Source organism: Hemitrygon akajei, chromosome 20, assembly GCF_048418815.1.
Source record: "Hemitrygon akajei chromosome 20, sHemAka1.3, whole genome shotgun sequence".
NCBI classification, from domain to species: domain Eukaryota; kingdom Metazoa; phylum Chordata; class Chondrichthyes; order Myliobatiformes; family Dasyatidae; genus Hemitrygon; species Hemitrygon akajei.
Window position 1 is genome coordinate 34,345,211 of NC_133143.1, and position 24,621 is coordinate 34,369,831.

Here is a 24,621-nt window from a genome sequence, read left to right on the forward strand (position 1 = left end):
AATTTGCCACTACTGTTCATTTAGTTTTTGTGCTCAGCTATGTTTTTAGCTAGTTACCCAATAGGAAATAAAGGGTATTGTTACCAGTGTATATGTACGTACAGGTAGTTGTTAATGACATCAAAAACAAGACAATTAATTTTCATAAGTTTATTTGAATTTTACAAATGAAAAAGTGATTTTTGACATTGATTTGTGCAGTTGGCTGGTCATGGATGAACTTATATAAATCAACTAAATGAGCATTTCATTAGCAGATCAAACCAGCTACTTTAGTGTTCATTCTCTACCTCCAAAGGAGAAACTCATGAACATGGCTGCATAATTGCTACCAGAGACAAAGTGTAGACAGCAGCTCTAGGAAAACTGCTCGTTTTCCCCCTCTCAAACCCTATTTCAAAGACTACTCCTACTAAGTTCATCGTACTCAACTGTATCCAAGATGATGTTTAAAACATTTTCTGATCAAATTGTTTTAACGCAGGAACATACACCCTTTAATAAAATGCAGTTCCTAGTTAAAGTTTAAAAGTGCAGCCCTAATTAACAATAATTTCTGTGCACAAATTTCAAATAGTATGGCGGACATAATCAGGACATTAAGTAGACTTCCTAAGTTACACTGAACTTTGTCAATTTAAAATGAATACAAGAACAACACAATTCTGGAGGAATACACAGGTCAGGCAGTATCTATGCAAATAAATAAACATTTGCTGTTTCAGACTGATATCCTTCAGGAAACTAGTATTTTCAGGAAACACTAAAAACAGGACCCGAGCAATTGTGAAACCACAAGATATGGTTCATCAGCCAAATAGTCAGGATTTCTGATTAATACCAGAAGATCGAAGGGTGGCAAATGTTATTCCTTTGTTGAAGAAAGGTGAGAGATAATCACCACTATTAAAAACCAGTAAATGTGTCAGTGGTGCAGGATTTCCTAAACATTAACTTGCAGCTCGAGTTGCTAGTAAGGAAAGTAAATGATAATTGCCATTCATTTTGAAGGGACGTGAATATAAGAGCACGGATGTGATGCTGTGAGCAGTTTTGGGCCCTCATTTAAGAAAGGATGTGCTAGCATTGGAAAGGGTCCAGATAATGATTCCAGGATTGAAAGGGCAGAGCATTTGATGGCTCTGAACCTATATTCACTGGAGTTTAAAAGAATCTGAGGAATCTAATGGAAACCTGAAAGGCCCAGATAGAGTGGATATGGAGGATGTTTCCCTTAGTGGGTGTGTCCAGGACCAGAGGGCACAGCCTCAATAGTAAGACCATTTACAACAGATGAGGAATTTCTTTAGCCATCGGGTGGTGAATCTGTTGCATTCATTGCCATGGAGGCCAAATTATTGGTATTTTTAAAGTGGAGTCTGATAGGTTCTTGAATAGCCAGGGTGCCAAAGGTTACAGGGAGAAGGCAAAAGAATAGGGTTAAGAAAGATAACGAATCAGCCATGATGGAGGGGTGGAGCAGATGGAATGGGCCAAGTGACCTAATTCAGCTTCTGTTTTATGCTATAGGTTAAAAGGTTGGCACAATATCGTAGGCTGAAGGCCTATACTGTTCCATGTTTAATCACAGCAGATTATCAGTTTCTATTTGGTTAAAAGATGCATTAATACCAATAATTCCAGCTCAAATAGAAATACTTCAATTACCCTAACTGTAAAAGAATGCTGACATGCAGACTGAAGCTGAAGATAGTCTCTTAGAGTATACCTGGTCACCAAGTTGTGTTCAAAACTTTGTGAACATCATGATAACATACATTTTTCTATTGTGTTAATAAACACCTTGAAGCGATTTCAGAAAAATCACAAGCATAAATAAACAACTTCATCTAAGACATGATCACTCAAGTTATTTGCAGTAATTCATGTAATACATTGTTATGCAACTTGATACAGTCACTGCAAATCACTACTGCAATGCAAAATTATAGTATGCAAATTTTGAAAGACAACTTCCATAATTAGATGTATTAAAATGCAACACTAAAATGAGGCAGGATTGCACAGATGACTTATCTCCACCTTTTCAGAGGGTATGGCAAGAATTCATCATTCAGTGATTCCTTGTTGTACTGACAACTGTTTGAGACCTGAAAGTCACGTACAACTTCAGATACCATAGAGGATGCGTGCAGAAAGCACCAGGTTTTAGTCAGCTTTTGCAGGACTTGTTCAAATTCAACCCTTAATCGTGTGGCAATTCAAGTTAATCTTTTATCTGATGATGCCATTGGTCTACTAATCCAAGCAATGGGAGCTGTTAGAATTAAACAGATACATTTTGTATCAGTAATGGAACATCACAATTTATGAGGGACATTTTGGTTTTCCAAAAAAACAGGTTTGGCTATTGAAAAACAAGTCTGCATTATGTATTAACACCATCTAGAGATCTTGCAACAAGGCTGGCAGTACCTTTTCTCAATGAACACATGTAATTAGGAAATTAGCCCATTATAACCATATAACCATATAACAATCACAGCACGGAAACAGGCCATTCCGGCCCTCCTAGTCCGTGCCGAACTCTTAATCTCACCTAGTCCCACCTACCCGCACTCAGCCCATAACCCTCCACTCCTTTCCTATCCATATACCTATCCAATTTTACCTTAAATGACACAACTGAACTGGCCTCTACTACTTCTACAGGAAGCTCATTCCACACAGCTATCACTCTCTGAGTAAAGAAATACCCCCTCGTGTTTCCCTTAAACTTTTGCCCCCTAACTCTCAAATCATGTCCTCTCGTTTGAATCTCCCCTATCCTCAATGGAAACAGCCTATTCACGTCAACTCTATCTATCCCTCTCAACATTTTAAATACCTTGATCAAATCCCCCCTCAACCTTCTACGCTCCAATGAATAGAGACCTAACTTGTTCAACCTTTCTCTGTAACTTAAGTGCTGAAACCCTGGTAACATCCTAGTAAATCGTCTCTGCACTCTCTCTAATTTATTGATATCTTTCCTATAATTCGGTGACCAGAACTGTACACAATATTCCAAATTTGGCCTTACCAATGCCTTGTACAATTTTAACATTACATCCCAACTTCTGTACTCAATGCTCTGATTTATAAAGGCCAGCGTTCCAAAAGCCTTCTTCACCACCCTATCTACATGAGACTCCACCTTCAGGGAACTATGCACTGTTATTCCTAGATCTCTCTGTTCCACTGCATTCCTCAATGCCCTACCATTTACCCTGTATGTTCTATTTGGATTATTCCTGCCAAAATGTAGAACCTCACACTTCTCAGCATTAAACTCCATCTGCCAACGTTCAGCCCATTCTTCTAACCGGCATAAATCTCCCTGCAAGCTTTGAAAACCCACCTCATTATCCACAACACCTCCTACCTTAGTATCATCAGCATACTTACTAATCCAATTTACCACCCCATCATCCAGATCATTTATGTATATTACAAACAACATTGGGCCCAAAACAGATCCCTGAGGCACCCCGCTAGTCACCGGCCTCCATCCCGATAAACAATTATCCACCACTACTCTCTGGCATCTCCCATCTAGCCACTGTTGAATCCATTTTATTACTCCAGCATTAATACCTAACGACTGAACCTTCTTAACTAACCTTCCATGTGGAACTTTGTCAAAGGCCTTGCTGAAGTCCATATAGACTACATCCACTGCCTTACCCTCGTCAACATTCCTCGTAACTACTTCAAAAAATTCAATAAGGTTTGTCAAACATGACCTTCCACGCACAAATCCATGCTGGCTACTCCTAATCAGATCCTGTCTATCCAGATAATTATAAATACTATCTCTAAGAATACTTTCCATTAATTTACCCACCACTGATGTCAAACTGACAGGTCTATAATTGCCAGGCTTACTTCTAGAACCCTTTTTAAACAATGGAACCACATGAGCAATACGCCAATCCTCCGGCACAATCCCTGTTTCTAATGACATCTGAAAGATCTCCGTCAGAGCTCCTGCTATCTCTACACAAACTTCCCTCAAGGTCCTGGGGAATATCCGGTCAGGACCCGGAGATTTATCCACTTTTAAATTTCTTAAAATTTCTATAGTACAACTATAGAACCATATGAACTAAAATTAATTTTGGAAACCACTGAGCAAATCAAGTAGCATCTAGCGAAAGTGAACTTAACAATTCAGGTCTGGCAATCTTTGTCAGATCTGAAACATTAATTGTTTCTTTCATTATGTTGCCTAACCTCCTGAGTTCCAGCATTTTCTGTTTTTAAATTTCTTTTTACAGGAATAACAAGTTTAGCTTCAGTTAACACAGCACATGACTTATTGGCAGGAACACACAAGACATTGCTCCAAGTGTAAAACTCAAAAGTGAGAGCCCAGCATGCTAGAGATATTGGAGTACGTAATCTTAACCAGCAATTCAAACTGAACTGACTTTGCAATTGATTTTTAATTGAATTTAAGTGGAAATACTAACTTAATGCTTAACCAATTGTTTTTTTTTTTAAATTCACACTCTGAAATTTTGAATAGATTGCTGTAACAATGGATAGGGCCCCACAACCATATAAACCCATGTAAGACCACAAGATGGAGAAACAGAATTAAGCCATTGGTCCACTGAGTCTGCTTCACCATTTCATCATGGCAGATCCAATTTTCCTCTCAGCCCCAATCTCCTGCCTTCTCCACGTATAACTTAATTTCCTGACCAATCCTGCCTTAAATAACATAAAGACTTTGCCTCCACAAATGCCTGTGGCAAAGAATTCCAGATTTATCGCTCTCTGGTTAAAGAAATTTCTCCTCATCTCTGTTCTAAAAGGACACCTGTCTATTCTGAGACTGCCATCTGGTCTTAGACTCTCCCACCATAGGAAACATCCTTTTCACATCTACTCTATACAGGCCTTTCACCATTTGTTAGGTTTCAATGAGGACCCCTCTTACTTCTGAATTCCAGTGAATAAAGGTGCAAAGCCATCACTCTTCATATGTCATTCAATCCTGGAATCATCTTCATGAACCTCTTTTGAACCTTCTCTAGTTTCAGCACATCCTTTCTAAGATAAGGGGACTAAAACTGCTGCCAAATGAGGCTTCACCAGTGCTTTATAAAGTCTCAACATTATATCCTTGCTTTTATATCCTAGTCCTCTTGAAATGCTAACATTACATTTGCCTTCCTCACCAAAGACTCAACCTGCAAATTAACCTTTTGAGTAGTGGTCACCAACCAGTCGATCTTTGAGACTTTCCCCAGTTGATCCCGAAAAAAATAAAGAAAAATAAATACACAAATACTGTTGAGAGATTGTTTCTGGGTTGCGAGGTTTTAGTTCTGTTCTTTCTGTCCAGTGCGCATGCGTATAGCTCTCCCGCACTACACAGTGTAATTCATTGGTCCCCAAGCACCGGGCTGCGAGGAAACGCTGTGAGTCAGCTGCAGTTTTCCTCATTCCCTGTCAGCCCACTGTTGAACTTGAACCCACGCAAAGTCACCAGGCGACTAAACGCAGAGATATCCTCGTGCCAGGGATCACCGGTTGCCCTCGGACGGCCGGCGGGGAGTTCCATCGCTACTGGCCTGGAGTGCTGCCTCTGAACCTGTTTAGCACACCGAATGTTTGTGGGAAACCCGGTGCTAAAATATTCGCACACGACCTAATTCGGACTCAGTGTTTCTTAAGTATCAGAGCAGCTACCGCGCTGCGATCTACTGAAACAAACATTTGTCAGCTCATAGATCCTACAAGGGGGGCGGGCGGGCGCTCTGTCGCACTCCCCGCTCGGTTGGCCGTGCTCTCCAGACTGTGACCGCCGTGGCCCCGGTACGGGGACCTCCGGCCCTGACCTTGTCCTCTGACCCCACCCACGACCAGCCGCACTTGGCCAAGGCGTCTGGCAGCAGACAGGCGGGAGGCGGAGTTCTGGCCCTGAGGCTGTCTAATGAGCCAATGTCTCAAAACTGCTCCAGTACCCCGAGTCCAAGCACCCAGCACTTAAAGACGAACCCACTGAGTTTTCTCAGCGGAAAAAACGTGAGTAAGCGGGACAGAAGCCGAGAGCCGCGAAAACTAGGTTGACTGGACATAAGGAACCTGCTTCGAGTATCGCTATATTCTGGTCGTGTTTAACACCCCCCCCCCCCCCGCCCGCAAGAATATTATCAATATTAAACTGGTCCGTGGTACAAAAAAAAAAGGGTGGGTACCCCCAGTGTTTATATATTATTTATATATTATTTCTACTTCCGGGTTGCGGGGTTTTACTTCCGTTCTTTTCTGCCCTGGTGCGCATGCGTGTAACTAATTGATGTGGGGTTGATCTTGCCTTTTACCAAGGCCGAGGTAGGGGATCTTAGGCTTAAAAAGGTTGGTGACCACTACTTTAGAGAATCCTGTACAAGGACTCTCAAGTCCCTTTGCGCCTCAGTTATTTGTATTTTAACTCCGTTTAGAAAATAGTCAACCCTTTAATTTCTTCTACCAAAGTACATGGCTATTCACCTCCCAATAGTATTTCACCTGTCATTTCTTTGCCCATTCTCCTACTCTGCTCAAGTCCTTTTGTAGCCTACTTCCTCAAAACTACCTTGCCCCTCCACCTATCTTCATATTGTCTGCAAACTTTGCAACAAAGCCATCGATTCCATCATCTAAATTATTGACATATAATGCAATAAAAATCTGTCCTAACACAGACCCCTGTGGAAAACCACTAGTCACCAGCAGCCAGCCAGAAAAGGCTCCTTCCTCCACCCCCTGCCCACTCTTGCCTCCTGCTAATAAGCCACTGCTTTATCCATTCTAAAATCTTTCCTGTAATACCATGGGCTTATAGCTTGTTAAGCAGCCTCATGTGTAGCACCTTGTCAAATGCCTTCTGAAAATACACATCAACCGATTCTCCTTTGTCTATCCTGCTTGATATTCTGTCAAAGAATTCCAACAGATTTATCAGCCAAGAATTTTCCTTGAGGAAACCATACTGACTACTGTCTATTTTATCATGTTAAGTACCCTGAGACCTCATCCTTAATAATTGATTCCAACAACTTACCAACCACTGAGGTCAGACTAACTGGCCTATAAGTTTTCTTTCTTCTGCCTCTCTCCCTTCTTGAAGAGTGCAGTGACATTTGCAATTTTCCAGTCTTACGGAACCATTCCAGAATCTAGTGATTCTTGAACAATCACTACCAATGTCTCCACAATCTTTTTAGCCCCTTCTTTCAGAACTCTGGGATGTATACCATCTGGTCCAGCTGACTTCATCTTTCTTCGGACTTTTCTGTTTCCCAAGAACCTTCTCTATAAGTTATGGTAATTTCACATTCTTTATGACACCTGACACCTGGAACTTCCCCATACTGCTAGTGTCTTCCACCATGAAGACTGACGCATAATACTAATTCAGTTCGCCGCCATTTCCTTGTAGTCCATTACTCCACTCCATAGACCTGATGATATAACTGCTAAACATGCTGACCTCCCATTTTAAATTCTTTGGTACCAAACAAAGTAAATAATAATTTTATTGTTCAAATTCAAGATTTAACAATTAACCCAAATTTAATTTTGTAGTTGTTTTTGGATCTACCAGCAGGCTGTTACAGCCCAAACAAACATACCCCTATTTTCTCCAGTAATCCAATAATGGCAAATCAAGGGAGTCAACCTTTTATACAAAGGATAGCTTGCCTTGAACTAAAGCAAAATTTCAGCATTTTTCATCCCACATCTTTGGCTTTCATTTAAAAGGGATGACATACAGAACTATTGTATTTTCTCTTTATAGTTTAGTAATACATTCAAGTCTCTGTTTTGCATAACTAAGCTCACATTTTGGACTTACAAAGTATGGTATGAACAATGAAATGCTTTTGCTCACACCATGTCAGTAAACTAACTTTAAAAATATCATTTAGTGATAATACTTTTTGAAATTGTGAAACTCATAAAGGGCTCAGTCCATCTATAAAATAAAACAATGGTTATTTCACTCATATTTGTGGAATACAACTTGCTCCAAAAGCCTTGGACATTTAAAAAATCTTGAATGCAATGCCTTCAGATTTAATTGCATCAGAATCATAATTTTGTACAATTACTTGCTCTGCAATTGCAAATAGCCACTTGACTACAGTTATAAAAATAGAGGCAATCAATTTTCATCTCTTTATAAACCATTAACAACTCGGCTCTCATGTCAGCCCTCCTATAGGATCAAAAGTCGAATTAAAAGAGGAATAGATTTTACCCCTCTTTATAATTGATGAACAGCACATAGAAGTCAAGATTATCCTATTCAAAGGATGCAAGTTTCCAAGTTAATTGAAAATAAGCAAGTTATCTGGAAACTGAACAGGATTTTCACTGAAAGTGAGCAAGTATTTTAAAAACAGCTTTACACAAAAATCCTGAAAATACAGTTAGGTGATTTTTTTGGCTGATACTTCTATTATTTAGGGGTACCACATGGATTTTTCAGGACAATTCAGGAAAAACAAAACTTACATTGTTGAAAATGAAGTTGACGAGAATTGCTTGCACTGCTCCCAAAAGAAGAATGAAAGTTGTGGATTGTCTCCTGCAGAATCTGCCTTTCACGTCCCTATATTTGAAAGAAATCATAATATTTATATCATTTCTAAAACAATATGTCCTTATAGCACTGTTTGCAGACAACAGCAGGAAGCTAAGGGAATAAATAGTTGTTTTGCAGGTCTTAATGTTATCAATTGTTATTTTGTTCTATATTACAAAGTGTCTAGAGTAGGTCATCTGATTCTACAGACTCCGTACACTTTACAAGTGTTCTTTTATTACTTTTATTTGCATGGTTTGTCTTTTTGCACATTACTGTTTTTTTTGTCTATTTATGTATAGTTTTTCATAAAATTCTATTGCATTACTTCGCCCCCCCCCGTAAATGCCTACAAGAAAATGAATGTCAAGGTATTACATGGTAAATGTACATACTTGAATAATAAATTTACTTTGAATTTTGAAACAAGACATTTTAAACAGAAATAAATTAAGCTGTTGTATTTATATGGCTGCAAGCCTCTCCCTTTCTCAGATAGTCTCTCAGGATTATGGAGGACTTGCTTCCACTCTGGTTTTGTGGGTTCTGAGATAGCTAATGAAGCCAATATGGGAAATGCAAGCTCCTCCATGATGGTGTAGGTAACAGCTTGTTTATGAAGAGATGTGTTCTTTACATTACCATTGCAACTGCAATTTTTGGATGGCAATCTAAGTCCAAAGCTGCTGCTTAGTGTAGCCATTCCAAAATCAGGCAAACGTGGTCAACTTCCAGCAAGGGTAAGGGCAAAAATTTCTCCCAGTTAGATAGCAGTGTGAGAATCAAAGCGTCTTGATTTATAATAATGTGATGTTAATTTAAACGTGTTCTTTCTTCAATTTTAAATAATACCAATGCAATGTGAATAGCTCCAATTTATGTCTGCAAAAAAATGTTCATATATCCTTGAGTAAAGAAATATTAGGAAAGAGAATTTTCTTATTTCCCGCACATGCTGTAATAAGGATACCTTTCCAGCATTTAACTCTGAGATTGCTGCTAAGATCTGTTGCCTTGAACCATCTGTCTTCACACCCAGCTCTTTCAAATCACCATCAGTCAGCGTAAGGAATGCTTCCATATCCACCTAGAGAAACAAAACAGAAGTCATGCCTTCACTGCATAATAATCTTTATTTTCCTAATGAGCTTTTCCCAGAGATAGTTCTGTTGGAAAATGGGCACCCTTTCCTTTTGGACAATTTGATTCATAGTTCACTTTAAGTACCCTGCTATTAAGCAGTATTATGAAAACATTCTGAGCCTTGGATAGCAAGTTTATTATTTGAAACCAAACCAGGAATTAATGGAAAATACATTTACAGTTCACACAAACACGAGGAAATCTGCAGATGCTGGAAATTCAAGCAAAACACACAAAATGCTGGTGGAACGCAGCAGGCCAGGCAGCACCTATAAGAAGCTCGAAACATCAACAGTGCTTCTTCCTGTAGATGCTGCCTGGTCTGCTGCGTTCCACCAGCATTTTGTGTGTGTTTACAGTTCACAACAAGGTTTTAGGCAAAAACTGTGAATGGTGGAGAGAGAGGAATAGAGATAAGGAAGGAATAGTTACAGTGTTGTTACAAATTATTGGAAGAACGGAGGTAAAGTTTATTTCATCTACATCTCATCCCAAGTGTGAAATCAAGCAGTATGTCCAGGAATTGGTGTGCCGTCAAAGAAACAAAAAAAAAACTAGATGCTAGGTTAGACATATTTGCACCGTATTAATGGTGGGCTAAAGTATCTGTTCTCTATGTATTTAGGTAGCTGGTTCTTCTACTAACCTCTTCAGAACATCCTAAAAATCTACACAGCCACTGATATAATTTTACAATAGTCACATGTTTAGAGGCAAAATGTTGTAGCCTGTTTTGACACATTAAAATCCCACAAACAGCCATGTAAGAAGGTACGCATCACGCAAGGATGCATGTTGAAGGATTAATGTCACCCTGAATTTCCCTGATCATTTACATTCACCTGAGAAAAAAAAATGGAATCTCAAATTGACATCATCCAGGAGATAGCCCAACCATACAGCACCATGCTATCAATATAAAAACATGCAAAATCAGGTATCACAGTAAATTAGGAGGCTAACTACAGTAGGGATACTGTGAAAATCCATCCCATAAAGACCCAGTTTTGACCAGAAAACTAAAACTTCCCAATAAACATCAAGAGGATTACGAAAGGCTGAGATGCCATAACAAAAGAATTGTTGATATTCATGCAACTCCTTAACTCTGTTAGTAAGATCACGGAGAAACCTCAATTTCATGTTCATATTTCTGCCTATGTCCATTTCCAACTCCAAAATCCACTTCATTCCTTTATCAGCCCTTAATATACTTATTTATCATTTACAGCCTGTCACGATAATGCCAAAGATTCATAAAACTTTGAATTAATAAACTTCTCCACAACTCACTCCTCATTCAACACTTGCTCCTCCAGCCACTCCTTATTCTACAACCCCCTTACTGAAGGAGCTCATTATTTAATATCAATTTCTCCCTAAATTTTTGCACAATTCAATGAGATCAACAGCTTCTTCCAAAAGAGTTTAGGCCCAATTATTCAATTTACAGTATAATGAATCTTTGTTACACTGCCTTCAAGGTATGATTTCACCTCCTGAAGGCTGATCACACATCGGCCTCAAAGACTAATCACAGGATCAGTGGAGGCTGTAGGAGTTCATGGTGGTTTCTCCATATTTTGATGGTCAAAGCATAGAAGAAGCCTGTCTGGAAGCGGAACCTTGTTGTTGCATATATTACTCGATTTAACTTTATAAGAAGTGATAGTATTCGAGCCTTGCCATAACTGTCCAGCATCCTTGGTTGGTTCAAATTTTGTCGTAATTGCCACTTCAACTTGAGATGCCTTTCCAGAGATCATACCTTATAACTCTTTGTAACTTTCTCGGTCACCAAACTTGAATGCCTCTGACCTGGCCCTCAGCAGACTGCAGATCTCATGGTTCATCCAGGACTTATAGTTGGGGAAGACTGAATGATTTTGTGGGGACAACTCAACTACAACTAGTTTAATAAAGTCTATGACAAGCATGTTGTATTGATTCAAATCCAGACGAGTTCTTGAATATGGCCTAGTCCACCAACTCAAAGCAATCCCATACCCATTCCTCTGCCTCCCGCAACCATAATCTCTGGAGCTTCTCTCTTTAGCCTTTGCTTGTATGCAGGTAGGAGAAGACAGCTAAATGATCCGATTTAAAGAAATGTGGTCTGGACATGGACCAATTGGCATTCCTCATCTTACTGTAACAGTGGTCTAGTGTGCTGGGAACTCTGGTACCACAGCTTATATGCTGATGGTAATTGGGCAAGGTTTGCTTTAAACAAGCCTGGTTGAAGTCCCCAATTTGAAAAGTACTGAGATGAACCAGATCTTGTTTGGAGGCAGCATCATACAATATCTTGAGCGCTTGATTATAGCCAGCTGCTGGTGATATACAAACTGTGGTTAGAATTATGGAAAAACCCCAAGGTAAATAGAACGGATGGCATTTGAACATAAGAAATAGGAGCAGAGGATGGCCATCTGGCCCGTCAAGCCTGCTCCGCCATTCAATAAGACCATGGCTGATCTGGCCATGGACTCATCTCTACCTACCTGCCTTTTTCCCCATAATGTTTAATTCCCCTAAAAAAATTTGACTTAGATGTTCAAGGAGAACGGGTTTGACAAAACCACATCAGGAGGACAGTCAAATTTTGTAAAGCTGATGTATGCACGGCAGGTGGGTGACAACGTTGGTCCAATGGCAATCCATCATTGGTCAGGGGAAACTTAGAGTGAGATCAAGCAGAACAAAATTGAACCCAACTCCGTGGATTAGCAGACTTACTTCAGGAGGTAGTAGTTATAAGTAAACTTATGCAAACAACATACAGTGCATCATGCCAAAGCTGGTGCACTTGATGGCATTAAAGAACTGAAAAACTAGAAGAACAGTCTTAAAGAAAGGCAGTAAAATGCTGCAGGGAGAAAAGGCACAATACCTGCTTTTCTATGAATGTTTAACTTGGCAATATTAATCAAGTACTTAAACCAACTGAAATGAATGAACTAATGATTCAAGTGGTAAAGGTCTTGAGATTACTTCAGGGAGATGGTCACTTGGAGGACATGTGGACAAACAATTGTAAAGAATATTCATCATCGGTAATGTTTCTCAACAGATCATTAATAATTGTGGTACATGTGCTAGATTTAATATACATATTTTCCCACATTCATACACTTGCAGAATATAGAATATATTATGATTGCAACAAAACCAATCATAAAAAAACCCAGTATGATTTTAGGAATTCTACATATTACCAACAGCTTATCAAATAAACTTAGAGGAAGCAAATAGCTGACAAAACTAAAAGTTCTCGTTATCTACTACGTTATTACACACATTTTTATTAGGTCAGCCATATATTACTTGTACTGTTGGTAATCATCATGCATTCTTCCACAGGCTTCTCCTGTAGCATTTGGTGTATCTTATTTGCCATGAGAGACTGCATTTGATGTATTATACTGGCAGGTAGTTAGTGTGCAGCCAAAGCTGAGGTGGGGGAGTTTTTAAAAAAATGTTAGTCACTTATGCTCAATTGTAAAATTACAGTTACTTAGTTATTTCCACATATATGACTTCCTAAGTCTGTAATTATTTGTGTTTTAAGGAGAAAGCCAAGAAATATTGACTTGGTAACGTAGCTAGAGCTGGGATCTCATGTGCAAAAATGATTTATGACAGGAGTCAGGGTAATTGTGCTGACAACTCTGCTGCTCAGTGGAAGCCACGACAGTTGCAGTGGATATGAGAAGAGTCCAAAACAAAACCCATGTTTCATGATGACAGCAGTAAATCAATAGGAAACCACACTTGTTTTGAACTGCAAAAACTGCAAACTCAAATTTGGCTAGAAGTTATTATATACATGGAGGGGTTAACAAACATTTATAGCCTTGGTGTCATTGTTTGTGGCTTTAAAGGTTTCTGCCTTGCCATCCACAAGAAGCCTGTGTACCCCTTGAAGGCAACAAGGACCTAATAGGCTCACAAATTATGTGCCCTTGTTTAAACTATAGTATTGAAACAACAATATCTAATGTATTACAGAGAAACCAAACATTTATTTCAAGCACTAAGTTTTTTTTTGGTCTGCTTATTCAGGAGGTTGAAGAAATCATAGCCACATTCACACTAGAGCAGTATACTGTTTTCAACAGCAGTGAGACATCACTAATGTCTTAAAATCAAATTAAAGATTTTTGTTGTGGGACATGTCCTTTCAAAACTTACTTATTGCTTTATATCTAGTCCTTATTTCAAACCTGATAACTACAAAGTTGCTCTTAGTTTTAGAATGCAGATTCTTTGTTTTAAGATAAGAACCAGTTCTGTAAATACATACCATCAGAACCATCACAAAATCAGACAGGGTAGATATTCTGTATTAGATGTGTATATACCATCTGGTAACTTTCACAGCTAGAGAGAATTAAAGTGGAGACTGTAGAAAGAGAAGACAAAGAAAATATAGAAATAGATAATAAAATCTATTGTATTTTGCATTGAAATGGACAAAATAAACTGCTGTAAGAATGAGTCAGCCAAACACACAAACACTAGAATAATTTCTAAAAAAGACTGCATTAGGAAGATGAAATTTTAAACCAACTAAGCACAGCATACTGTATAATAACTGAAATTCAAACTGTGGCCAACCTTTAGCCATTTGCTTCTGTATCATAAAAAATCCATCAAAAATTAAGGAAACAAAAAGGTTTTTGAAATAATCTAAAAGGAGATACAAATGTATTAGCAAGTAGGCCACATTTGCTTTGATCACCACCAAGCTGGAAGATTTATCAAAGAAAAGAATTTGTAATGAAGTTGATAAGAATAAAGAAAAAGGTTGAAATAGAATAAAGAAAATGGTAAATTAAATCATCCTTACTAAAATGGTGGCCTCAGCAATTCAATTAATTCAGTACATTTATGTTTTGGAAACTCAGTTAATGTTGTGCCCCACTCTGGAAAAGCAAGTTATTTATCAACAAACACGATGCTAGAAGAACTGAGTTAGTCAGGCAATATCAATGAATTGGGTCTCAATACACTTTGCTCCTCCAACATCTAGTTAGTTGCCCCAAATTCCAGCAGCAGTAGTCTCTTGTGTTTCTAAGTTTGGTAAGGAAAGTTTTAATAATTATAGATAGAATGTCTTTTTGAAAAGTGCCTGCATTGCAGTTTTGAATGGAATGCAATCTATGTGCAATTTGTCCTATGGAGCAGCATATATGTAAGTTGCTCTTTTTCTCCCCCCCTTTTTTGGTTGTACAGGCAATCCCAACATCTCGGCCTTTTGGGTTATGGATTCATAGAAACCATAATAAAAGTGGCCTTTATAAAATTCAAAAATCACAACTTGATAGATTTGAGATTTTCACTTACAGAATTTGGACAGAAAATCAACATAAATATTCAATACAGTACAAAATTTATTTTTTCAACTTCTGGTTCATGATGAATGCAGAGATGGTGTGGCTTCACATCATGGAAGATCTTGATATGGTCTATTTTTTCAGAACATAACACCCCCATGACATGGCGATCAGCTATAATCTAAAATTATTTACAGCAACAAAAATATTAGACACAAGTTTGAATGATATGCAACACTGCTATTACCTCTTGTTCCTCAAATATGGGTTGATATTTTTCAAGTGACAGCTTTTTTAAAATACTGGTTAATTCATCTAGGGAGAAAAATAAATGGTATAGGCATGAGTTAAGCATTATTACTTCAACCCTCATATGAATATTATTGGGGTTCTAATGAGCTTACTTTGATCATATTCGCTTTAATTATGACAGCATTTAGTCATTATATAGTAAAATACAATAAAACTGCATTAGAAATACTGTAGTATAGACACAAAAGATATTACCTGAATATAACCTCCCCAGGTTTACCCAAGGCTGGTAAACATGGAAAATAGAACTACCATGGCGAGAAAGACAATATTATAAACCGACCAGCAAGTCAAGATGGATGAGGACAAACAGCCAATCACACAAGATGTTCTGAAGATAGAAGAGTCATCTGAACAGATAAATAAATAAATCCTACTTAAGAGAAAGACATCCATGAATTCCTTGCATATGGAAGAGGAGGAAATGTTTAAGACAGTCTGTAGTGAAAGAACACTGAGGACATTAGAAACAGCATGTTATGTGATCCAGGAATTCAAACAACAGATAGCTAACAGAACTCTCCATAATATCAAATGTTCAAATACAAGCCCATTGATGAAGTGAGGATGGGGAAACAAACCAAGAGGAATACCTGAGGCAAGACAACAATAATTTCTGTGGCAAATGAGACTAAAGAATTAAGGCTAATGTGCTTATAGAGATCAGTCCTTACAGAAATGCTGTTTATGCTGCACCGCATTTTTTTCCAATGTCATTCTTTTTAAATTAGTTCTGCTCCAAATTAATCTATATTTGCAAGTTATGATTTTAGAATTAAAATGCAAATGCACTGCAGAAAAGTTGGTCCAATCATTTGAAATGATTGTTACTATGTTGTAGATCTGATTCACGACTACCATCTTAAAATTGCTCTAATAGTTTAAATGTACTATAAAACATTAGTGCCTTTCAGCGTGTGAAGAAAAGACATTAAACTTAAGTGGCACACCACAGAATTGTATGGGCATACTGTACTCCAGTTGAAATTTTGACCCCAAAATACTACATTTCTACCGAATTCCTCAGGAGCAGCCATATGGTAAACCGAACAGACATTACATTACCTTCATCTGTGAGGGTTCCACTACTGGATCCGCCACTGCTCTTAGTTTGCTGATGTGAAGATGAGGACAATGAAGATTCTCCTTGCGGACTTTTAGGTGTGGGAGATGGTGAAGGAGTCAGAGTAGGAGAGGTGCTCTTGGAATTAGATGAAGTACCAGAAGATGGACGTTGTTGGCTACATTTCTGTATTAGAAGATTAAACATTAGCAACAGTTTATTATTTTTGAACCAACTGGTACATAGGCATCTTAGTGCTGTTCTCAAGGTCAAGTGTCCTATGCTTCTTCCTGTGAACACAGTCCTATACAAACGCAAGAAAACAAATACAATAAAAATAGCTGAGCAAGGTCACTACATCGTGAGTTAACAAATCTTTATGCAGTGCAAAGTCCTGAAGAGAAGTTTAAAAAAAATTAAGGGATCAAAAAAAAGGCCCTGGAAAATAATCTGGAAAGCTAGAGGAGAAAATATACTTGTATGTTTCTTATGTTTGACACCTCCTCTTACTTACCCCGGAACAGGACCACACCAAAAGACATCAAACCATTGTCTCCCATACCATCACTGCCCTCATCAACTCCGGAGACCTTCCATCCTCAGCCAAAAAACTCATAATTCCCACACCCCGCACTGCTTGGTTTTACCTCCTCCCCAAGATCCATAAGCCTGACTGTCCTGGTAGGCCTATAGTTTTGGCCTGTTCCTGCCCCACCGAACTTGTATCTGCCTACCTCGACTCCATTTTGTCACCCATAGTTCAGTCCCTCCCTACCTACATCTGGGATACATCCCATGCCCTCCACTTCTTCAATAACTTCCAGTTCCCCAATCCCGACCGCGTCATTTTCACCATGGATGTCCAATCCTTATACACTTCAATTCCCCATCAAGAAGGCCTCAAAGCCCTCCGCTACTTTCTGGACAATAGACCTCACTAGTTCCCCAACTCCACCACACTCCTCAGGTTGGCGGAACTGGTACTCACACTTAATAACTTCTCTTTCGGCTCTTCCCACTTTCTCCAGATCAAGGGTGTAGCTATGGGCACTCACATGGGCCCTAGCTATGCCTGCCTCTTCGTGGGTTATGTAGAACAGTCTATGCTCCAAATCTATACTGGTACTGCTCCCCAACTTTCCTTCGATACATTGACGACTACATTGGTGCTGCTTCCTGCACCCATGCTGAGCTCGTCAATTTCATTGACTTTGCTTCTAACTTTCACCCAGCCCTCAAATTCACTTGGTCTATCTCGGACACTTCTCTCCCCTTTCTCGATCTCTTGATCTCCATCTCTGGAGATAGACTGTCCACTGACATCTTCTATAAACCCACTGACTCCCATAACTACCTTGATTATACCTCCTCCCCTCCCCGCCAAATGTTAAAATGTTATTCCCTATTCCCAGTTCCTCCGTCTCCGCCGCATCTGCTCCAAGGATGAGGCTTTCCGTTCCAGGACATCCCAAATGTCCTCTTTCTTTAAGAATCATCGTTTCCCTTCTGCCGTCATCAATGATGCCCTCACCCGCACTTCCGCCCTCACCCCATCCTCCCGTCACCACAACAGGGACCGTGTTCCCCTTGTCCTCACCTATCACCCCACCAGCCTCCGGATCCAGCATATTATCCTCCGCAACTTCCGCCACCTTCAACAGGACCCCACCACTAAGGACATCTTTCCTCTCTACCCCTCTCTGCTTTTCACAGAGATCATTCCCTCCGTGACTGCCTGGTCCACACGTCCGTTCCCATGGATCTCCCACCTGGTACTTATCCCTGCAAGCGTAAGTACTACACTTGTCCCTACAGCTCCTCTCTTACCACCATTCAGGGCCCCAAACAGTTCTTCCAGGTGAGACAACACTTCACTTGTGAGTCTGTTGGGGTAATCTATTGCATCCAGTGCAGCCTCCTCTACATCGGTCAGACCCGACACAGACCGGGGGACTGTTTCGTCCAGCACCTCCGCTCCATCCGCCACAACAGACAGGATCTCCTGGTTGCTACTCACTTCAACTCTGCTTCACATTCCTATTCGGATATGTCCATATATGGCCTCCTCTACTGCCATGATGAGGCCAAACTCAGGTTGGAGGAGCAACACCTCATATACCGTCTGGGTAGTCTCCAACCCCTTGGTATGAACATCAAATTCTCCAACATCCAGTAATTCCCTCCCTCTCCCTTCCCCCATCCCATTTTCACTCTGCCTCCTCTTCTAGCTGCCTATCACTTCTCTCATGATTCTGCCTTCTTCTACTACCCATAGTGATTTCCCCTTACATTCCTTCTTCACCTCTCCTGCCTATCCCCTCCCTGCTTCCCCTCCCCCACCCCTTGATCTTTCCTGATTGGTTTTTCACCTGGCACATTCCACCCTCCCCCCACCTTCTTTATAGGGCCCCTGCCCCCTCCTTCTTTAGTCCTGACGAAGGGTCTCGGCCCGAAACATTGACTGCTCCTTTCAACGGATGCTTCCCGACCTGCTGAGTTCATCCAGCTTGTTTGTACTTGTATGTTTCTTGCTACTTTGTAGGCACAAAAATACTACAACTACACAATCTACTGTAATATAAATAACTTTGCAATTTGAAATACATTTCTTTTGTGTCAAAATAAATATATATTACTCCAACATGATGGCTCCAGTGTTGAACAGTTTCCAATACATATCTTAATAACTAAAAAAAATACATAATTGCCCATATGCTGAGGAAAATAGAACTGGGAGTATAATTTTTTTAGGTATGGCCTACAAAATGAAGATGATAAGACTGTATATTGTGCAAACAATTAAATAGGTTATTCACCATGTCACTAAGTTAGCTGCATCTGTTCAATCTACATTAATTCAATGACATCTAGCAAAACCTAGAGAACACTACCTGTACAATGCAATTGTTCACAGTTGGCGAGACTGGCAGCTCAGGATGGCTGGTTTCAACAAGGCTTAGTTGAGGCAAAGTCTCAGGCCTGGTCATTTTCAATTCTGGCAAACCTGCTGCTTTCCGTCTCTGGGCAGCAATTTGTGACAAGACACTATCCGAACTACCCCCTGAAAGAGAGAACATTTACACATATCTTTAAACATTAAGTGCAAAGTTATTGAAAAGGTTAAACTTACCAAGATATTCATTGTTCAACCAGATCCTAAATTGATACAATGCAAAACCTACTTGTACTCGCTTAGCTCTTCACAGTAACAGAAATTTTGACCGGGGTGCCCAAACTTTTGCATGCCACTGTATATATAGATGGCATTTGAACTATGTTTAACCACAGTTATTTTACTGCCCTCACAATGCTTGTACAGAAAACTAGGCTGGGTATTAAACACCTTCTCAAAATTTACCCAAGCTGGAAGCTTTCTTCAGGGTATTAATGAGAAAAACTTGTGACTGCAGAAAAACATGAAATAAATTTAATGCAGAATTATCGCATGTCTGAAAATACTAACATTATCGGTTACTCTTATGATGTGTTAACACTTGCCACATTCCATAACTATCCAATGTAGACCAGAGTGAACTCAAGGCAAAATGTTCGCTTAATAGTGATTAACGATAAACATAACACTTACTTCAAAGTACATCTACTAAATGTCTCCAATATTAAGAAAGCTTAAGGTTCACAGATATTGCTGTTTCAAGAGCAAATAGAGTAGATGGGGATGGATGTAGTTCTACAGTGTGCACCTCAAATTGAAATCCAAATTAATTTGCAAAGGAAATAACATAAAAAACAGCTTATACACAGGAAGTGATGTTCATACAAAATGAACAGTGCCTCCAGAGGCCAGAACACTCCCCGCTTGATATCCATAAGATGTCAAACTTAACAAAATGATCATTTGACCTTTAGTTTCATTAGTTATGTCTTTAGCAAAAGAGTGGTCTCAGAGACGAGTCTTGAAACTATCTTACTGCACATTCTTTAACCATTCTCACTTCAAAAATGTCAGCCATGATGACATACCAGCTCATCTGATGAGCACAGCAACACCACCATACTGACTCAAAATGAACGGGTGACTTACCTCTCAAGAGAGATGTGCTCCCTTAACACGTCCTCCAACTCACAGTAGCTCCTCAGAGTCAAGAAAGGGATGGAGTTTACTAGGGTAACTTTGGATTGGGAGAAGTTCCTGCTTTGTGATGCACTGCACTTTCTCTCTACACGGCTGCCTTTGAACAAGCATGATTTTAACCTTTGCCCAATTCAATTACACTGTACTGAGAAGTTGCTTACAAATGTGCCAACCACTTTAAAAGTGGAATTTGACTACTCCTATGATCTTCTCTTTTGTATTGATATTACTCTCACGGGGTCTGAAATGAGTTGGGTGCCCATTCTCCAGGATATTAGTCTTAAATCCACTGACAGTGGGCTGATGAGAACCACTGAGGCAGACTTCACCCACTATGATCCAATCTAGGTCCTGTCATTGGGCATGAGGTGCATTGTACGACCACTGCACTGCTCGTACCTTATGTGCACAGATGGTGTTTCTGCCAAACAGGAGAATGTCAGCTATGTCGTTTAGACGTGAACCATCTTGTGCAGCTTCAGGAGTTGGGATTTCATAGTTGTTGGGAATATGATCGCAGTCAATGAGAACTGGCAGGAGTAAACAAACCTCCCCTCCTATTGACTCTGCGACAAATCCACCTGCTCTTCTTTTGGTAACTTCTGATATTCCAGAACATGTCTTTAGAGTGTCCAGGGAAGCAGCCACGTACATCTGATTGATGCTTAGCAAATTGAAGCAAATGATGCAAGTTCAGGAGAACTGGGTATAAAATTTGGTGAAGCATGACAAGAAGCTGGTTCCTATCCTTGCTGCTTTGATTTGATACTCTGTTGAGCAACCATATTGTATTAGATGGCTTGCACCAACAGTCGGTTCTTCAGTCACCTTCCCAAAGAGACAACCACCACTGTCAAAATCAGTTGCTGTTTCATATCCTTTGATTCGGCTGAAGCAGCCTGTTTCACACTCTTCCTTGTGCGCACTCAGTGCAACTTCTACACAAACTTTCTGTCTGTATGAGCTTTCTCCACATCTATACAAGCTTTTTCCATTAGCATTTCAACTTCATGCTTAGCAAACTCTGCTCTAATTTTTGCCACTTTAGCTTAGGGTAGTGCTGCAGGTATGCTAATTGTGTTTCCGCTTAAACGCTGCGAAGATGTGATCGATGCACTACATTCTGACCTGATTTCCAGGGATCAGGTATCAACACTGCTGGGGGTCAGAAGCAATGTAGCATACAGTCTTCAAACGCATTCCCCAATCTGTGGGAGATGCCTTTGAAGACAAGTTATCTTTTCACTCTACCGCCCTCACATTGCATGCGTAAAAAAGCTCGGCAGGGAGTTAAACTCCTTCTCTAAAATCACCTAAGCCAGAAGCTTTCTTCAAGGTTTTAAAGAGAAAAGCTTGAGATTTTGCAGAAACTTAAGTAAAACACATATTAAATTCAAATACAGAATTGTCGCATGCCTGAATATAATAATATTAATGGTTATTCTTACGATCAGCATTACCCCAACGTACGAGGGATGATTGATAAGTTCGTGGCCTAAGATAGAAGGAGTCAACTTTAGAAAACCTAGCACATTTATTTTTCAACATTGTCCCCTTCCTACATGTATACGCTCAGTCCAGCGGTCATGGAGCATACAGATCTTTTCTTTGTAGAAGTGGTCCATAGCAGGGGTGATTGATAAGTTCGTGGCCTAGAGTAGAAGGAGATGAGTTATTAACTTCAAACTTTCTGCATTATCAAAGAGTTGAACTACACGTGCACGTAATGAGAGCATCCTGGACCTCCAGGTGGTCCACAGCAGGGGTGATTGTTAAGTTCATGGCCTACGGTAGAATATGATGAGTTACACAGCTCTTGTTACATGCACGTGCAGTTCAACTCTTCGACTGAAAATGCAGAAAGTTTGAAGTTAACTCATCTCCTTCAGGCCACGAACTTATTAATCGCTCCATGCTGTGGACCACTTCTGGAGGTCCAAGACGCAGACTTCTACAAAGAAGGGATCCGTATGCTCCACAACTGCTGGACTGAGTGTGTAAATGTAGAAAAATGAATGTGCTAGGTTTTCTAAAATTGACTCCTCTTACCTTAGGCCACAAACTTATCAATCGCTCCCTTGTAATACACATGCAACACTCCACAACATGGCCATGTAGACCAGAATGAACTCATGACACAATGATAGTCTAATGGGTGGTAAATGATATGTATAATACTTCCTTCAAAGTACATCTAGTAAATGTTTACCAATATTAAGAAAGCTCAAGACACACAGATATTGCTGTTTCAAGGACAAATAAATAGATGATGATAAAAAACACACACAAAATGCTGGTGGAACACAGCAGGTCAGGCAGCATCTATAGGAAGAAGCACTGTCGACGTTTCGGGCCGAGACCCTTCGTCAGGACTCAGCATTTTGTGTGTGTTTATTGAATTTCCAGCATCTGCAGATTTCCTCGTGTTTGCTAAATAGATGATGATCTATGTCTTTCTACTGTGTGCTTCAAATCAAAATCCAAATTAACCTGCACAGGAAATGATGAAAAAAAAGCTTATGAATGGGAAGTGATGTTCATAGAAGACTAACTGCATACAGAAAGTAGAGCAGTGGACATTGGTGACATGTAACTGTGTGGATTGTCAGTAAGGAAGTAATATTATCATCTTATCGGAAACTGATTGTGCTCTCCTAAAAAGGAAGCCCAGAATCCAGGTTTTCAAGCTTGTAATGATGGTATTGAATGCTGAGCTGTAACTGATAAATAGTTTGAACATACATTTTTCATCACCTAGTATTCCAAACCAGAGTGTAGAGCCAGTGCAATTGTATTTGCTGTAGACCTGTTGTACTAGTTGGCAAATTGGCAGTGGGTCCAAGACCCAACCTCTCGAAGTATTTCATTATGGTAAACGTGAGTGCTACCAGGCAATAGTCGGAGGCAGATCACCCTACTCTTCCTGAGCACCAGTATCATTGCTGTTCTTTTGAAGCAGGTGAGAACCTTAGATTACAGCTGAGATGTTGAAGATTACCTCGAACACTCCAGCAATTTTGGTCAGCACAGGTTTTATCTAGCCGAGTACACAGTCAGGACATGATGCCTTGCAAGTATTCACTATCTTGAAGAACATTCTGACATCTTATCATCATTGATAGATTGCAGCTTTTTCCATCAGTGATAAATGTTTGACTAATTGATCCTTTGCTCCTCCTTATGTGGTATTACATTTTTGATTTCCTACTTTCCTTGGTGGTTTCCAATTATAGAGTTATAGAAAATAACACCACAGAAATTGGCCCTTCAGCCCATCCAGTCCATGCTGAACCATTTAAACTGCCTACTCCCACTGACCTGCACTGGGATCATAACCCTCCAATTCATCTATTCAAATTTCTCTTAAATGTTGAAATCGAGCTGGCATGCACCACATGACCTCTGGTTGTAGCCCCAATCAACCTCAGTGGAAAAAGCCTGTTTGCATTTACCCTATCTATACCCCTCATAATTTTGTAAACCTCTATCAAATCTCTCCTCCATCTTTTACGTTCAAAGCAATAAAGTCTTAAAATTATTCAATTTTTCCTTATAATGAGGGCTTTCCAGTCCCAGCAACATCTTTTAAATTTTCTGTACTCTTTCAAACTTTAATTTTTCCTATAGCAGGTCACCAAAATTGCAGAAAATACTCCAAATTAACCTCACTAACATCTTATACAACTTCAACATAACATCCTACCAGTCTCCTGTACTCATTACTTTGATTTCTGAAAGTCAATGTGCCAAAAGCTTTCCTTATGACCCTATCTACTTGTGAACACCACTTTCAATGATTCATGGACCTGTATTCCCAGATCCATATGTTCTACAGCACTCCTCCGTGTACAGCACCTCGCACTCGCCTGCATTAAATTCCATCTTCCATTTTCAGCCCGTTTTTCTAGCTGATCCAGCAAGCTCTAATAGTTCTCCCTTGCTGTTCACTACATCCCCCAATCTTGGTGTCATCCACAAATTTGCTGATCCAATTAATTACATTATCATCCAGATCACTGATACAGATGATATTTACAACAACAGATCCAGCACTGATCTCTGAGGCACCTTACTAGTCACAGGC

The 24,621-nt window shown here is 39.7% G+C and overlaps 1 protein-coding gene across 5 annotated transcripts in view; it reads right to left on the minus strand.

Moving 5' to 3' along the window:
- Nucleotides 1-139: 139 nt before the first annotated feature.
- Nucleotides 140-24,621, minus strand: part of LOC140713714 (ankyrin repeat and SAM domain-containing protein 6-like) — a 49,334-nt gene continuing 24,852 nt past the window's right edge. For 3 of the 5 annotated variants that reach the window (XM_073024132.1, XM_073024129.1, XM_073024130.1), the window contains 6 exons: nucleotides 19,336-19,505; nucleotides 16,447-16,630; nucleotides 15,317-15,384; nucleotides 9,558-9,674; nucleotides 8,518-8,614; nucleotides 140-2,278 (listed from right to left, as the gene is read on the minus strand). In XM_073024132.1, coding sequence (XP_072880233.1) covers nucleotides 2,223-2,278; nucleotides 8,518-8,614; nucleotides 9,558-9,674; nucleotides 15,317-15,384; nucleotides 16,447-16,630; nucleotides 19,336-19,505 — 692 coding nt within the window. In that variant the 3' untranslated portion in view covers nucleotides 140-2,222. Of the gene's footprint in view, nucleotides 2,279-8,517; nucleotides 8,615-9,556; nucleotides 9,675-14,036; nucleotides 14,136-15,316; nucleotides 15,385-16,446; nucleotides 16,631-19,335; nucleotides 19,506-24,621 lie in introns of those variants that run through there. The other 2 variants (XR_012095715.1, XR_012095716.1) reach the window with 2 other exon arrangements.